Here is a 17463-nt window from a genome sequence, read left to right as displayed (position 1 = left end):
TCCTTATATATATATGTATATTGATGAAATACAAATGCTATGTTCAGGTTTTACCAACTAATAATAATGTATCTACAAGAGTTATAAATCTGAGAGTGTGTGTAGCGTGTCCATGTAAGTAAGATAGCTGCTAGGAGGGTAGTGATGTCACTGGCATCACATGATCAGTGCGACCCTGTTGCATCATGGATGTACAGTTGTGCTCATAAGTTTACATACTCTAGCAGAATGTGTGATTTTCTGGCCATTTGTCAGAGAATATGATGATAACTCACACAATTTTCTTTCACTCATGGTTAGTGGTTGGGTGAAGCCATTTATTGTCAAACAACTGTGTTTACTCTTTTTAACATCAACGACAGCTTGAAGTCTCTTGTGGTAGTTGTGGATGAGGCTCTTTATTTTCTCAGATGGTAAAGCTGCCCATTCTTCTTGGCAAAAAGCCTCCAGTTCCTGTAAATTCTTGGGCGGTCTTGCATGAACTGCACGTTTGAGATCTCCCCAGAGTGGCTCAATGATATTGAGGTCAGGAGACTGAGATGGCCACTCCAGAACCTTCACTTTATCATACCTGCCAACTTTTTGAAGGGGGAAATCGGGACTCCCGCGCAGCAAGGCCGCGCACGCTCCCAAAGAGGGGCGTGACCTTTAAAAAAGGGGGCGTGTCTCACGGATGATGCGTCCTCCGGCCGCGTCCCCGTTTTCCGCTGAATAGACGCTATGCGCATGCGCACAACGTCTATTCTTGCCAGGCTGAGGGGACGCCCAACTGCCCCCCCCACCGCGGGACAATGGTGGCCCCCGGGCGGGATGCGGGAATGTCCCCGAATACCGGGACATTCCCGCGGTAAGCGGGACAGTTGGGATGTATGCTTTATTCAGATGTAGCGAATGACAGGTCGACTTGGCCTTGTGTTCTGGATCATTGTCATGTTGAACGTCCAAGTATGTCCCATACGCAGCTTTTGGGCTGCTGAGTGCAAATTTTCGTCCAGTATTTTCTGATGGGATGCAGTGTAAATCCCGGCGGTCGGGATCCCGGCGTTCAGAATCCCGACGCTGGAATCCGCTGGAATCCCGACCGATGAAATCCCGACCGATGAAATCCCGACACTTTCTCCCTCCGGGGGTGTCCACGAGGGAGAATAAATTAGTGTGCCGAGCGCAGCGAGGCACCGGGCCTGCTGCGTGGCGAGCGCAGCGAGCCCGCAAGGGGGGGCGATCCACGTCCCCCCCTTGTCGGGATTCCAGCGTCGGGATTCTGAACGCCGGGATCCCGACCGCCGGATTTAATACTGAATCCTTTTCTGATAACATGCTGCATTCATATTACCATCAGTTTTGTTGTCATTATGATTTAAAAAGAGTAAACACAGTTGTTTGACAACAAATGGCTTCACCCAACCACTAAGCATGAGTGAAAAAAAAGTTTGTGAGTTATCATTTATGTTCTCTGACAAATGGCCAGAAAATCCCAAATTCTGCTAGGGTATGTAAACTTATGAGAGCAACTGTATGCTGCCATTTAAATAAAATGCACCGGAATATTAGACTCACAGCATATGGCCATCTTGCTTTGTTTTACATGGATGTGCTGCATACAAGTAGGTGCAATGTCTGAACCTTACATTCCCAGTTCTACCACAACTCCCCCAGCACCTCACCCCCCTCTATTGTGTATGTGTGACGTCCCTCTCCTCTCTCTAGATTGAACAGCTTGGCCTGAAACAACTAATAGATAACTCGTTGAAGAATTACAACACAGCTAGCCTGCACTTATTGCCAGACCCCCAGATGGATCCAGTCCAACGCATCCTCCCGGACCCCTGCACAACACACCAGCGGGCATTCTACAGGGAGACGCCGCAGATCACCGTCTGAACCCGCACTATGGGCCTAATTCAGACTTGGTTGCAGGGCAAATTTGTTCTCAAAACCATGCTGCACTGCAGGTGGGGCTGATGTAACATGTGCAGAGAGAGAGAGTAGATTTGAATGGGGTTTGTACTTCAAACTGAATCTGCAGTGTACTAATAAAGCAGCCAGTATTACCCTGCGCAGAAACTAAATAACTCACCCTCATCTAACTCTGCACATGTCACATCTGCCCCACCTACAGTGTAGCATGGTTTTGTCCAGCAATCAGGTCTGAATTAGTCCCTATGTGTGGTCATTTGTACATTCCAGGAATAAATGTTTATTTTTATAGTTTCTTTATAAAAGTACTTTGTATAGTGGGATTTGGGAGGACATTTCCATTATTTTATGAATATGTAAAGAAATATTTTGTGTGCTTTCTGATTCTGGTCATTTCATCTCTCCTTCTTCCGCCTTATCACTGTAGAGTGCTGCCAAGGGGATGTAGTTGAATTGCAAACACTTATGCTGTCAACAGTAGAAATGTCAACAGAGTAATGTCAACAGGTTATTGCCAGCATGATAGTAATGTTCTTTAAAGTTTGTTAACTGAGAAGATGATGACTTTACTATCATGTTTAAAGTTGTAATGCTGACACAACTAATATGATTTTGACTTTCCACAACATAAGTGTCAACAAACCGTATGCATCTTTTACCAAGGGCCCCATTTATCTGTCCAGTTCATTAAATTGGAAAAAAGGGGGGTGACTAGCACTGACATTATGTTCAATTTATTACAATTAAGTAAACCAACATGTTTATAATACCTGGACCAATTGGTCCTATCCCTCTCGTTGGTGGTGCTCCCAAGAGTCATGGGTAATTACAATAGTATACAAAGAAGAAAAAAGATGACTCTTTTTTTGGGGCACAACTTATAAATAATCTATTCTGATTTTTTAAATCTACATAAAGGAGCCCCTACTCATGACACTACACAAGTCACTACTACATGAGAAGAATATTACAAAAATTACATTTTTTTATATTTTTTATGCATATAGGTAAGGGAGTGGGGACACCAAATGAAAAAATAATGAAGTGTTACAGCCTTGGTTTGAGATGATCTCAATATTGGGGTGGTTTCCCCTGAGGCATTGATGTAACCAGGCTGTGATTTATATAAAGTGACAGATTGTGCTGAAAATAATAAAGAAAAATAATTTATAATAGATAATGTAAACGTGAAAAATATATAAATGGTTAAAATTGGCGAAATATCGTTGTTATCAGGTGACAGTCACAAATGGGTTACCAAGGCTTATGGTCCTATGGTAATTTACGACGCACTGTCTAAGCTGTAGGTTATTTCGGCGGAGCCAGAAGGAGAGATTGTTCAAATGTAAGATGGCAAATAGAGAGTATAAAGTAATCTCCTGACTCTCAAACCATTCCTGCTTTCCGGCCGTGTGCCACTTGGGCAGTGAACGGACCGAATGAGGGGGTGTGGTATATTTTGAGATCAGTTGGAGATCAGTGGAAGGAAGAAAAAAAGAGAGAGAGAGAGAAAAAATAGGGATCTGCTGTTGCAGCCTGGGTCCAGTATTACCCCTGTTAGAATGTCCAGTGCAGGGGGTCAATCTGTAGTCAGGTACAATGAGAGTCCCTTATATATAAGGATAAAGAAAAACCCCTTTATGGGGAAAGATTGTTGATTTATATGGTGTATATATCTCTTAACCACTATCCACAATTTATTCTATTATCCACATCCTATGAACTATATTCAAAATTGCACTAATATAGTTGATCCCTTAATATAAATCAAAACTGTAGTCCATATCTGAAGCAAATCGCTGGCTAGTAAATATATGGAAATTAATTATTTTTCTATTGTGTACACAGTTACCATATTATTAAACATAATCACCAAAGATGTTTAGACACAACTAGTTATTTTGGTACTATATATACACAGGGTTGCATATCCTATATAACTCCACCTATGTGTCACAGTGAATATGTATGTGTGTATTAATTTCCTGCGATGTGCTCTTTAAAAATCAAGGAAAAGAGAGCTCTGCAGCCCCAAACCAAATGTGGTATTATTAGCCCTCAAACAAATACAAGGATAAATATTTTGCTAATTGCACATAGGTATTGATTGGGTGGGCTCTTCTATCACAATCGATGGTGATACTATACAGTTCAATATAAGTGCAACAATCGCAAAAGTCTAGCCATATCAGATTATATGGAGTAACATAACAAGTGGATCACTTAGCGTGCACATCCTCTGGCTCCCATTCTCCAGCGTCAATCTAGCCCATCTGTGCCCGTCACTCCGTCTCTGGACGCGCGTTTCGCCTGAGCTTGTTCACCTGCATATGCTGTAATTCTAGCAGCGTGTTTTATACTGTTTGTCTTTCGCGGGCGTCTAGTCCCCTCCTATTGCTGGACAGATACATTCGGCATTCTGACTATGTAACTGGCTGTCCCCGCTGTCAATCTATTCCCCTGTTTACCCACTCCCTCCCCTTCCACGCTACGTGCGGCACTTGCAAGTGCCGCAGGGGAATAGATTGACAGCGGGGACAGCCAGTTACATAGTCAGAATGCCGAATGTATCTGTCCAGCAATAGGAGGGGACTAGACGCCCGCGAAAGACAAACAGTTTAAAACACGCTGCTAGAATTACAGCATATGCAGGTGAACAAGCTCAGGCGAAACGCGCGTCCAGAGACGGAGTGACGGGCACAGATGGGCTAGATTGACGCTGGAGAATGGGAGCCAGAGGATGTGCACGCTAAGTGATCCACTTGTTATGTTACTCCATATAATCTGATATGGCTAGACTTTTGCGATTGTTGCACTTATATTGAACTGTATAGTATCACCATCGATTGTGATAGAAGAGCCCACCCAATCAATACCTACTGTATGTGCAATTAGCAAAATATTTATCCTTGTATTTGTTTGAGGGCTAATAATACCACATTTGGTTTGGGGCTGCAGAGCTCTCTTTTCCTTGATTTTTAAAGAGCACATCGCAGGAAATTAATACACACATACATATTCACTGTGACACATAGGTGGAGTTATATAGGATATGCAACCCTGTGTATATATAGTACCAAAATAACTAGTTGTGTCTAAACATCTTTGGTGATTATGTTTAATAATATGGTAACTGTGTACACAATAGAAAAATAATTAATTTCCATATATTTACTAGCCAGCGACTTGCTTCAGATATGGACTACAGTTTTGATTTATATTAAGGGATCAACTATATTAGTGCAATTTTGAATATAGTTCATAGGATGTGGATAATAGAATAAATTGTGGATAGTGGTTAAGAGATATATACACCATATAAATCAACAATCTTTCCCCATAAAGGGGTTTTTCTTTATCCTTATATATAAGGGACTCTCATTGTACCTGACTACAGATTGACCCCCTGCACTGGACATTCTAACAGGGGTAATACTGGACCCAGGCTGCAACAGCAGATCCCTATTTTTTCTCTCTCTCTCTTTTTTTCTTCCTTCCACTGATCTCCAACTGATCTCAAAATATACCACACCCCCTCATTCGGTCCGTTCACTGCCCAAGTGGCACACGGCCGGAAAGCAGGAATGGTTTGAGAGTCAGGAGATTACTTTATACTCTCTATTTGCCATCTTACATTTGAACAATCTCTCCTTCTGGCTCCGCCGAAATAACCTACAGCTTAGACAGTGCGTCGTAAATTACCATAGGACCATAAGCCTTGGTAACCCATTTGTGACTGTCACCTGATAACAACGATATTTCGCCAATTTTAACCATTTATATATTTTTTCACGTTTACATTATCTATTATAAATTATTTTTCTTTATTATTTTCAGCACAATCTGTCACTTTATATAAATCACAGCCTGGTTACATCAATGCCTCAGGGGAAACCACCCCAATATTGAGATCATCTCAAACCAAGGCTGTAACACTTCATTATTTTTTCATTTGGTGTCCCCACTCCCTTACCTATATGCATAAAAAATATAAAAAAATGTAATTTTTGTAATATTCTTCTCATGTAGTAGTGACTTGTGTAGTGTCATGAGTAGGGGCTCCTTTATGTAGATTTAAAAAATCAGAATAGATTATTTATAAGTTGTGCCCCAAAAAAAGAGTCATCTTTTTTCTTCTTTGTATACTACAGTTCATTAAATTGCCAGAGAGGGGGACCTTATAATTGACCTTTCCCAGCAGCAATAGCCCCAGTTTCACAGCACTGTCTACACCAAAGCTATTGGCCCATATTCAATATGGCCGGCGAGGGGGTTAAAGGGCGGGGATCACAGAAACAAGCGATCCTCGCTGTTTAACCATCGCGCCGGCCGCTCACCCCATTCTACGTTCCGGGGAAATCCTCACTGTCACAGGACGGAGGCTCACGGCTAATGCAGGGAGCCTGCTGCATTTAGTGGCGAGCCTCGCTGTTTCAGCAGTCGCATACGCAGGCAGCACTGCTTGCTGTCACAGCTTGCCTCTGGAATTGACTAAACCCCATTGTCCTCTATTATCAAACATTTGTCCACACAGTAACACTTTTAGACAGAAATGTCTGAAAATCACTGCTTTTATCCGGGAATTGAATGCTGTGTCATATTTTCCGGTCCTACTCTGACTCCCGCTTCACACAGAAACGCAAATTACTGGGTTAAAAATTTCTACCTGGTAATTTGATGATTAACACAGGTATTTCTTCTGTGTGAAGGGGTCAACCCGGGTCAAAAATCCTGGTTATGACCTGGGTTGACCCTTTCACACAGAAAAAGGACCCGTTGTTGAACGGCAAATTACCGGATAGAAATGTTTAACCCGGTACTTGGCTTTTCTGTGGAAAAGGAGTATTATTAACTACTAATAGGACAGACTTACAAAGCTACTTCACCTTGGGGTAGTACTTAAAGTGTAAAAGGGGTGCACTGTTGGCTAAACTTTTATTACAATATTGACTATATAGTCCAAATCATAAGGTGTGAAGGGGCTTGTGATACCCAATGCACAGGCCACAAGGTCGGTAGCGCGAGTAAAAATAGACTGTGCTGGCACTTGTGTATGCCCTTTAAGTGCCAACTCTCTCCAATCTCTCTAACATGAAATGTTATTAAGCAAACTGATTTTTGTTGTTGTTGTTACTGCCTTCCTTTTTTCTTTTTACTATTTCTGTTTTTTTTTTTTCTTCGACACTGACAGGCCAAGTTGTTTGTATTGTTGCTCTGTAACATGACAACCTAAAGCTGCATCCTGGGTACAACTGTGTTCTCCTGCAGAGAGCAACACCAACAATTGAACTCCCCCGATAATCTAAAGGGTTAAAGGCTAAACGATTCAAATGGGGATCAGGAAATTAGAGCAGCACATTTAGTGGGTGATTCAGGTTGGTTTGCAAAAGCAAACTCCTTTAATGAACAAAACCATGTACTCTGCAGGTGGGGCAGATGTAACCTGTGCAAACTGCAGTGTAAAAATAAAGCAGCCATTATTTACCCTGCACAGAAACAAAATAACTCACCCACATGTAACTCTCTGCACGTTACATCTGCCCCACCTGCAGTGCACATGGTTTTGTCCATTAAAGAAGGAGTGCTTTTGCAAATTCACCTGATTCACATCTTAGAACAAAGTGATGAGATTTGCAAGCCAGTAAATTAGTCATATGTAATCATAGTGCTTTGTGCGTTAAATTACATTTAATTCCAGATAAGCAGAGATAAGGATACAAGGATACAAAAAAAGTACACTATTGTTCAATGTTTCTCTTGATTGTGAGACAGAAAGTTCATAACTGACCCTCAAACATGACATGAAATGTGTACACATCTGTTATTAAATATTTCATTAAGGAATGTGATGCATATGACTTTAGTGATATTTCTACTGAAGGTGGATTCTGTGATTCTACGTAGGACATAATTGCTGTAATTACCAGATAAATGATGTGCTTGTTGGAATATTGAGTTTTTAACTATTGCTGAACATCAGTGAAATGCGTTGTATATCATCAGTCATAAATCAAATGACCCTCTAGCAAGTGCAAATTGTTGGATCTCGACCTCTAAACATTTTTCTGTTTACTCTAAGGATGCACAAATCTTGGATTCAGGTTCAGAACTTGTCTAAATCCTGTGGATGATTGGACAAGATTCTGGTTTAGCCTAATTTTCAAATAATTATATATGAACATTCCCGCTGATATTTTATCCTGCAGGTTTTAAATTCAACAAAAGTCATTCCAAACTGGATTCCGAGCATCCTTACTTTAGAAATATATTTTCCTTGTTGCCCTATTATATGATGCAGATATATATTTGTCACAGAGGAGGGCTCATTTATTTTTATTTATTTTTGAATATTGATGAAATAAAATACATTTTTTATAATTCTTATTTCAGATTGTTTTATTTAGTAAGGTAACCAAAGTAAAATGTTAGGTAATACTTATGAATTATACATTAATGCTATGTTATGCAGCGTGTGTAGCCGGCACTCCCAAACGTGAGGTCCAACACGGTACTGACCCGGTGCCTTCTACTGTGGGCCCGCAGGTCCAGGTCCAGGATGCAGAAAAGAAGCGGCACTCTCGGATTTGAAAACAAACGTGAAACGTGCTATTTATTGTCCGACATGTTTCGGGCAGGTGCTGCCCGTCCTCAGGGATCAACAATATTAACAAAGTGACATGCATAAATAGTGCAACCAGTGAGAAAACCCTCCCCCTGCGCCGTGCGGCTGCCCGCCCCTCATACCTGCATCTTCCGTGAGTCAGTCACGTTCCGCTTCCCCTTAGCCGGTGATGTCCCGCCTGGCGCCATTCGGGAGGCCGTCGCTCTGCCCAGCTCCAGGCGCTCCCAGTGACGTCATCGGGCGTCTCACTGCGCCGCAGTTGAGATGGAAAACCAGACCTCATTCTGGAATCAGCGGGGGGGGGGTTGCCATGGCACCTGGGGAATACAAAGCAACAAACATTAAAAACTTTATAAGTGCAAAAAAATAAACATTTAAGAGGCTGTTGTCAGCCAGGTAAGAGGCACAATATGAGTGCCATAGCGTGATAAAATAATCTCCGCATGAATATGCAGCGATCATTAAAACAGTGAATACACATAAATGACAAAATACAATTAAAAATCTGCAGGAATGACTGAGTGCATGGGGAGGCCTTCTGAGTAGGAGGGAACCAAATTATGATATGTTGGTAATAAATAAATGCACATAGTGCTTCTTAAATAGGTAATGTGTCCCTGTAACTCAGTTACCTCCGCGTGCCTCGTCAAGGAAAAACAATACATGGATGGGGTGTACCTGTGAGCCCTACTAGGTGGCTCTGATATAGCATGTTATAATTATTGTTGTATTGTTTTCAAAGAAAATGATACAGCCCATGTTGTTCATTTAGTCCCCGGGGCGAGAGTGTCCCCAACCTGTGGATCCACCTGGCCTCCAGTTGTAGGAGCATCCTTTTCCTATTGCCTCCCCTAGGTGGCTTCTGTACCTGGTCTATGATTTTAGACCTGATACTGGCCACACTGTGTTTTATTGCTATGTTATGTATTAAAATACATCGCCACCCTTTGCGGCCCCCCCGCCGCGATGCCAGCGCATATGTACTATCATATGCGGCTGGCATCGCAATGCGGTGACGGAGCCCCCCTGCGATACCTGTACTCTGGTGTGCGGGGGGTCTCCGTCACCTACCTGCCGCCTGCTCTCCCCTCACGCCGTGGACAGCTAAGCAGGCTGTCCCCGGGGCCTCCTCCTCCCCCCTGCAGCTGGAAGGATGTCCGGCTGCTTCACTAGGGGGAGGAGGGGTTTACCTTCCAGGGTCCAGAAGGACCCTTCAGGAAGGTAAGCCAGAGGGGGGAGGGGGGGGCTGGCGGGCGTGCGTCGGCGGGCAGTGAAAAGAAGCCCATAGGCTTCTATAGGGTATCGCCACCCAAAGGTGGCGATACCCTTCGATGCGGTATCATTTTTGATACATTGGAAAATGCAGTAAAACCGGGGTTTTACCGCATTTTCCGTTTGATACATCTCGCCCTTGGACTTTTGACTTCATTCACAAAGCTTGATACACTTACCAGTACTAATAACCAGAGCTGGCCCTAACCAATTTGATGCCCTAGGCAAGATTTTGGATGGTGCCCCCCTAACACCGACACCAATTCTGCCTCTGACCCAGTACCCCACTCCCAGGACAGCATTAATTACCCAGAAGCACAGATCACAGCAGAAGGCAGAAACACCCATCACACCTCATCCACAACAATCTTCATCCACAGAGCGTTAACTAGACGTTTTGGTGCAAGATAGGGACAGCATGAGCCAAAGGGGCATGCTCCAGAAAAGTGTGTGTGGTCTTACTGGGAAGGGGCATGGTCACACAATAGTACCAAATCAAATTATGTCAAACAGTGGAGCAACCTTATTCACATTACATCACATGATCACGTTGTGTCACACAGTAGTGTTCCTTATTCACATTACATTACATGTAGGGTCCCTTATTCATGTTATGCCATTTCATTTATTTATTAACAGTTTCTTACATAGCACAGCATATTCCGTTGCGCTTTACAATTGGAATGGCATACAGTAGTACCCCTTTCCCTTATACACATTGTACCCATTACAGACCCACCACTGCCGGGTATCAAGATGAGTCGGCTCTAGGCTTGGAATACATGCTCCCTTGGCTCTCTGAATGCATTTGCCTATGCCTAGGGCCTGCTCTGCTAATAACCCCTATACACCAGAATGAGATTGTACCCAAGCGTACAATCTCAACGGGTTGTATGATGGATTGCTTGCAGTATAACATCAAGTGCATTTAAAAACAGACACACAGCGTTACATATTGTGAACTGACAAGAGGGTGATACAAAGTAGTAGATATATATATATACCAGGGAGGGTCTCTGACGCTCTGTCCTCTTACTGTAAAAACTAAGCTGAGACAGATGGATAAGTTTAGATTAAAGGTCCAAACCAATAACCATATGTATTTAGTCCCTAGCGGAAACAATGGGGTAACAATGTAACACAGTAATAACACAGTATGAATCAATGATACAATATTACAATAACATCTAACATTCAATACAAAAGTAACAGTTACCATCATACATTCATCCTGGGCTACAGGGCCGTCTCAACAGCTGAGAAGTCCCACGGGCAAAACAAGTCACTGGGCCCCCCACACAGTGTATGCTGCTGGGAATTGAAGTTCCCATAGCTGCAGTACATACAGTATAACACCACCCCCCGTTCCCCCATGTCCTCACCGATGGGGCAAGCTCCAGCACCGGGAAACAGCAGCTGGACGAGCCTGTGGAAGGTGATGAGACTGCCACTGGGTCAGTGCAGACTGGAAGTCCGCCTCCAGTGCACGGAGCCTGGCCTCCGCCGCCGGTTACGGGGCTGCCGGATCACCAGCAGCCGGGTGCTCGCACAGCACCCGGCTACGGGGCAGCCGGGTGCTCGCACAGCAGCAGCATGCCTGTGCCGCCCACCTCCCACAGCGCTGTTCGGCCAGCACAGCTCCTCCCGCGGCAGGTGGCCAGAAGCCGGGAAGGTGGGAGACAGACCGGGCGGAGCGCTCCCCCCGTGCACTAGAAGGGGAGACACCACAGAGCGCAGCCAGGGAACGACGCCCTGTCGCCACACCCCAGTTTCAGGCCTGCACTGACACCCCTAACCCCGCTGCTCAGCTGCAACCCCGGGTGCTCTTTGGCAGGTAACTAACCTGCCAGGGAGTTGTGTTGGTCATGGGCCCTTGGAATCCTGGGGCCCTTGGGCAACTGCCCATTGAGCCCAATGGGCAATGGAATGGCTCTGCTGGACCAGGAGTCTGTAGATCACAGCATAATTGATAAGATTGATCACAGCATAATGAGCTCCTAGCCCAGGGAGCAGTCATTTAAAAGGAAAAAACAATAGGATCCAGCAGGTCTTCCATTGGTCAGGGGGTCAGCTTTCACCTCTTCTGATTGACTTAGTCCAGATGCTCAGTTGTGTCTTTGTTCCATGCTCGTCACCTTGCCCTAGGGGTCCCACCGTGAAGTTGGTTTAAACTGACTTTATATGTCCCCTTTTCATGTGCCAATACTTTCATTATTATTAATATGGTTCATAACCTGAGAATAATACGTGCTTCAAACACCGGAATGCTGCGCATGAGAAGCATAACACATTGATACCAAACATCAAGAAAGGAACTAAGTTTTAACCTTAAACTACTATATTTTATTATTATTGGAGTATAAGACTATGTGTAGCATTATAACTGCCTTTAACAAGCGCATATTCTCTCGCTCCCTCTGCACGCATTTTACGTAAATACGCGACCGCAAATGGCGGCCATAATACTCTAAGGTGTGCATAGAGTATTATGGGGCACCATCAGCAGAGCAGCAAGCCGGCAGGGAGAGTAACAGTGAGCCTTCCAGGGCCAGCAGTGGAACAGTGGGCCGCCCGCTAGCCGCAAGTGGAGTGGCCAGCCGCCTGGGGGGCCAGGAGTGGAAGACCGGGGCGGATCCTGCGAGGTAATGGTGATAGCGAGTAGGGAGCCCCTGGCAACAAGCATTAACCCTTGGCAAACAGCACTGACCCCTTGGTTGTATGCAGCAGCTGCATGGTATGACAGATTGTGTGCACATTGTGAGTAGATTGTGTGTCCAAAAACCACCAGTTCTGCCAGGGAGTTGAAGGGAAATCTGGACACAATCATAATTGTGAGCAGGTCTTTCTGATGTGTGGCCAGCTCAAGATGCCGACCCCCTACTTCCATGTGAACACTGATTAGTAAGAATTTATTAACTATTAGCAAGGTTCAAAAGGAAAAGGCAGTATACAAAGAGATCTGTGTTATAAGCTCATTGGAGCAGGCCCTTCGCCCATTCTCACAGTCCTCTTCTCTTGCAAGTATAAATACACAATATCAGGCGCAATAAAATAGTAACTCTTAATCCAAATCACACCAAATACTACACTATTGTGCTGCTCCCATATTGTAACCCGAGATGTTACTTGAGTAGGAATATTGAAAATGAGATGAGAGAGCGCAATAGGTCAAAAGATAATATAATATACACAATAAAAGTGATATTAAAACAGTAATAATAACCACATGTCACCTCAGTGGAGAACTTTTTGGGTACTTATGTATTATCTAGGCTCCCATGTTAAATGCACCCCATTTTTTCATACTCCTACTATCCAACTACGCATGGAGTTAATTTTATATAGTGTGGCGAGCCACCGTGCCCGAAGCGTGGCGAGGGGACGCGGTCTCATAAGAAAAACGGGAGCCCAGATATTACATAAGTACCACTTTTTGTATTTGAGATATCTTGTAAAAAGTCTCTCTTAAAGGAGAATGTAATATATCAGCTGATAAGATAATTTGATCCCCTTAAGGCCCCCATACATTCTGTCGACTTGTCCAAAGGAAAAGTTAGACCTACTTTTTCCCGGCTCCCCGGGACAGGTCAGATAGGATTAGGCACTTGAAGTGCCATTTTTAAAATGTGATGTATGTGATTTATCACATGTAAAATCCCTGGGAGCTGCAGGCAAGGGAGGGGGGGGGGGGGGGGGGGGGGCGGGGGAGCCAGGGGGAATGAGCAGGAGCCAGGTAAAGGAGACATAAATAGGCGCCGGGGAAGCCAGGAGCCGCTGCATAAAAAAAAAGAAAAGAAAAGAGCTCTCTCAGCCAATCAGTAATTGCAGCGGCTTCAAATCGTATATACGGCCCGTCCGACCTCCCAACTCAATCCGATGCACATGGGACTGCGCATCGGGGAGGACGGGATGTCAAATACAAGACATTGACCAAATCTCACTAATGAATGAGGGGCCAGCAATAACCTAGGATATAGTTGTGATGTGAAAATGATATATACATAGCACCAAGGTCACAGACTTTTATGAACTATAAACAACCAAACTATAGGATGTGACACAGACAATAGCCAACAATGGCAAAAAATGACTTAATAGAACACCTGGTAATACCACAATTGCCTACTATTGAAAGCATTTCAGGGAGCTTGTGAAGGTGACACATAGAAGCACGAACGTGCCTTTATTGGGGGGACCCAGACCTGGCTGACCAGCCACGGGTTAATGCTTTGGCTGTGGGAACAGATATAAAAAGTTCCCCCGACTTTGGCATTAGCCTGCTGGCTGTTTGGGCCTGATGCTGGTTGTCATAATAGGGGTGACCCCTTTTAAATTTGTCCCCCATATTATGGGAACCAGGACCGTCCCCTGAGCCTGGTGCTGGTTCTAGAAATACGTGGGGACCCCATATATTTTGTCCCCTTGAATTTCTAAAACCAGGACCGGTTCAAAGAGCCCAGGGCTGGTTATAGACACACAGAGAAGCCAGACTGATCCTTGCAGGCTTCACCCAAATACGCCTGGAAAATGAGGAGTATTTTTTAGGCGTATTTGCGGGTCAAATACCGGCCCTATTTTACATATACGGCCTGATAGTAAATTTAAAATCAAATGAATGGTGAATTCCATTCGTATTATTTCGATGGTGTATAGATTCGTACTCAGAAAAATAATCTGAATAGCCATATACCGGCCTTTGTAAATTCAAAAATACAAATATATGTCCGTATACGGATACATATGCATTCATACAGGCATTCATAATCATTCGTATTTTAGTAAATTTCCCCCAATGTACCTTCAGGGCCACTCATACTATAAGGCCTTACATATCCCATACTGCTTTTTCTCATTTTGCTAACTGTCCCTAATTTCCAGGAAACAGAAACTCACCAGACACATACTGAAAATAGATACTGGACTTTTTTTCTGCGTTTTTCCATGAAGCAATAGCTACTATAGCTGACAAGTAACCACACATCTATGTGTAGATTCAGGAGGATGATCTGCTCTGCTGGGCATATTCTTATAATGTAGCAGTCAGCAATTTAAAAACAGTGTAAAAAAAGACAAAATGGATCAATTGACAAAAGTGTCGGCTTCAGTGTATCTCACTGCTTACTAGGAGTATTTGTATGTACTAACTTTCTATGCATTGCTTAGAAAATATGGCAGTGTTCAGCAAGCAATTCAAACTGCCTTTAAAGGACAACCAACTAAAACTGAAATCTATGTTTTATTTAGAGTTCATAGGGCAGTATTCAATGAGAAAGTTCTTATTAAAGTTTTATTTCGCTCTCCATGCACTCTCCGTGTTTTAGCGGAGATTCTCCCTGTTCCGGAGCCTCCTGCTCCCACTATTCAATGTATTTAAGACTCGCCGCCACTCGCGGCGAGTCTTAACCCCTGCAGCGGACGAGCGTCCGCGGCAGGGAGCTTTCAGGGAGCCGGGGGACGGAAGCAGTGTCCGGCTGGTTTCGGGGTGTTCGGTTTGTTTTTTTGCCAAGACCCTTACCTGGACTACGTGGCGCTGGGACAGGTGAGTATGGTTTCCTTCCACAGCTTCCCAAATGGATTTCGTCGGACCCGGACACCATCGCCGACAGGGATGTCGACTTCAAGAAGGACGTCGACAAGAAGAGGAACGCCGACACAGGACCGGAGGACATCAGGACCAGGGCTACCTACGGGAAGAAGATAGGTAAGTATTAGTATGTGTGTAATGGATGTATTAAAGTTTTATTTTAAAAGTGTGTCAGTGTGTTTTGTGCACTATTTTTTTAACTGTGGAACTACAAGTGCCAGCGGGCCCTTTAATGCCCAGCAGGCTGGGACTTGTGGTTCTCCAAGTCCCAGCTTGCTGGGGAGGCTTGCTGGCACTTGTAGTGCCACAGTAAAAAACAATAGTTTAATCTATTTTTTACACCACTATCAGCTCGATGCCCACCGCCCAGGGGCATCGAGGACAGCACCAGGCTTCAGCCTGGTCAGGTAAGTCCTGGAGGGGGGGGGCCCCTTCATTGGGGGGGTCCCCACTCCCCCAGGGCCCCTGGCCAGGCTGACTGGTCGGTAGGGTTAATGTTTTGGCCGCGGGACCTTATATTATAAGTGTCCCCCGGCTGTGACATTACCCTGCTGGCTGGTTGTGTCTGGGGCTGGTTCTTAAAATACGGGGGACCCCTAGTCATTTTGTCCCCTGTATTTTGGGAACCAGCCCCGGACCTGGAGCCTGGGGCTGGTTGTTAAAAATCGGGGATCCCCTATTTGTCGGGTTGCCTGATTTTTAATTACCGGCCCTGGCTCCTTCAGCCTGGTGCTGGTTACAGCTGTGGGGGGGACCCCACGCCGGTTTTTTTTTTCATTTATTTATTTTTCTATTTTTTTTTTTACACATTGCAGCCTGCACGGATCTGACTGATCCGTGCAGACTGCTAGAAATAATTCGTATTAGCAGCCGTATATACATATATATATGGTTACACCATCGGAGGGTTACAAAGCAGTCGTATCTGACTGCTTTGTAACTGACCCTCCGGAACACGAGTTTGCATACGACTTAAACAGTCGTATGCAACCGTAGGGGAAATACCAATACGAAAAACTAGGTTTATCATATTGGTAAATTTCCCCCTAAATTGTATGTGTAAACGTACTTTACTATGATGATTCATTTATTTCATGTATGACATTCCTGAGGAAGGATTGTAACAACTTTGAGGACCAAGGAGCGTCAGATAGGTGTTGTTCCAATTTTTTTTGTGGTGCTTTGGTGAAGGCTGGAGGGGACCTTTTTGAGGAACATAAACCTAGTTTGCGCTATTAACAGACTCATTACCTGCTGTATAACCTATATCTGCAGATATATGCAACCAAGATCTCTGTATTATCTGATTATTATGTGTATATTTCTCATTTTGGGAAAAAAAATGTTTTTTTCCTAACCAGAATTGCCCCTCCCTTTTTGGCACCTGAGTGACACACCTCTGATTGAGCAGCTTGCCAACAAATGTGTTGTGTAGTTGAGAGAGGCATAGATGGGTCAGCATTAGGAGGGATTGCTGACTCCAGAATGCCATTGGAGAAGCCAGGGGTATCTCCAGGTAAGCTGGCTCCCAGATGTAGTAAGCCATTATCATGTGGCCTTACACTGGGCTATTAAGCCCAGACATATATGTTACTGCTTATGGGATGGGTTTGGGGCTGTGGTCCCCCCTGTGTTCGTATGGCTGGTCTGCTCCAGGTTAGCACACCCTAACACTTTATTAACACTTATGTTTTCCCTATCACATTGTATTTCTTTTAATCACACCTTCCCTTCCTTACATAGCACTTGTGTGCTTCTTATTAACCCCTACTAATTTCCATGTGTGTGCTGCCCTGGAGTACTCAGCCTGTGCCGGCATGATGGGGGCCCACACCCCAGACCCATACCCAGTATTAGACCCCTGCATATGGTGGAGTGGACGCCTACATCTATCCCAGCACCTGTCTTGGATTTCCTACACGTAAGGGTGTTACTGTACTTTGGATATACTAAACCATGAGCCATTTAGTATTTCCCATTTTTTTAAAGGAGAATTGATTGACAGATATAAATTTGATTTATGGACATTTTATATCTCTAGATTTATCAAGTTTGTATTATTTTAGGA

At 44.2% G+C, this 17463-nt stretch overlaps 1 protein-coding gene and 1 long non-coding RNA gene across 2 annotated transcripts in view; one reads left to right on the top strand and one right to left on the bottom strand.

Moving 5' to 3' along the window:
* Positions 1-2750, top strand: part of IRF8 (interferon regulatory factor 8) — a 42896-nt gene extending 40146 nt beyond the window's left edge. Inside the window, exon 9 of the mRNA XM_083164197.1 lies at positions 1708-2750. Within this exon, the coding sequence (XP_083020323.1) occupies positions 1708-1881 (174 nt within the window). The 3' untranslated portion in view covers positions 1882-2750. The remainder of the gene's footprint in view (positions 1-1707) is intronic.
* LOC146045386 (uncharacterized) overlaps positions 1-17463 on the bottom strand; it is a 481075-nt gene that overhangs the window by 82690 nt on the left and 380922 nt on the right. The window lies entirely within an intron of this gene.

Source organism: Crinia signifera, chromosome 11, assembly GCF_055691185.1.
Source record: "Crinia signifera chromosome 11, ASM5569118v1, whole genome shotgun sequence".
Lineage (NCBI taxonomy): Eukaryota > Metazoa > Chordata > Amphibia > Anura > Myobatrachidae > Crinia > Crinia signifera.
Note: the sequence above shows the minus strand (reverse complement) of the source record. Positions and strands in the feature narration are given on the sequence as shown.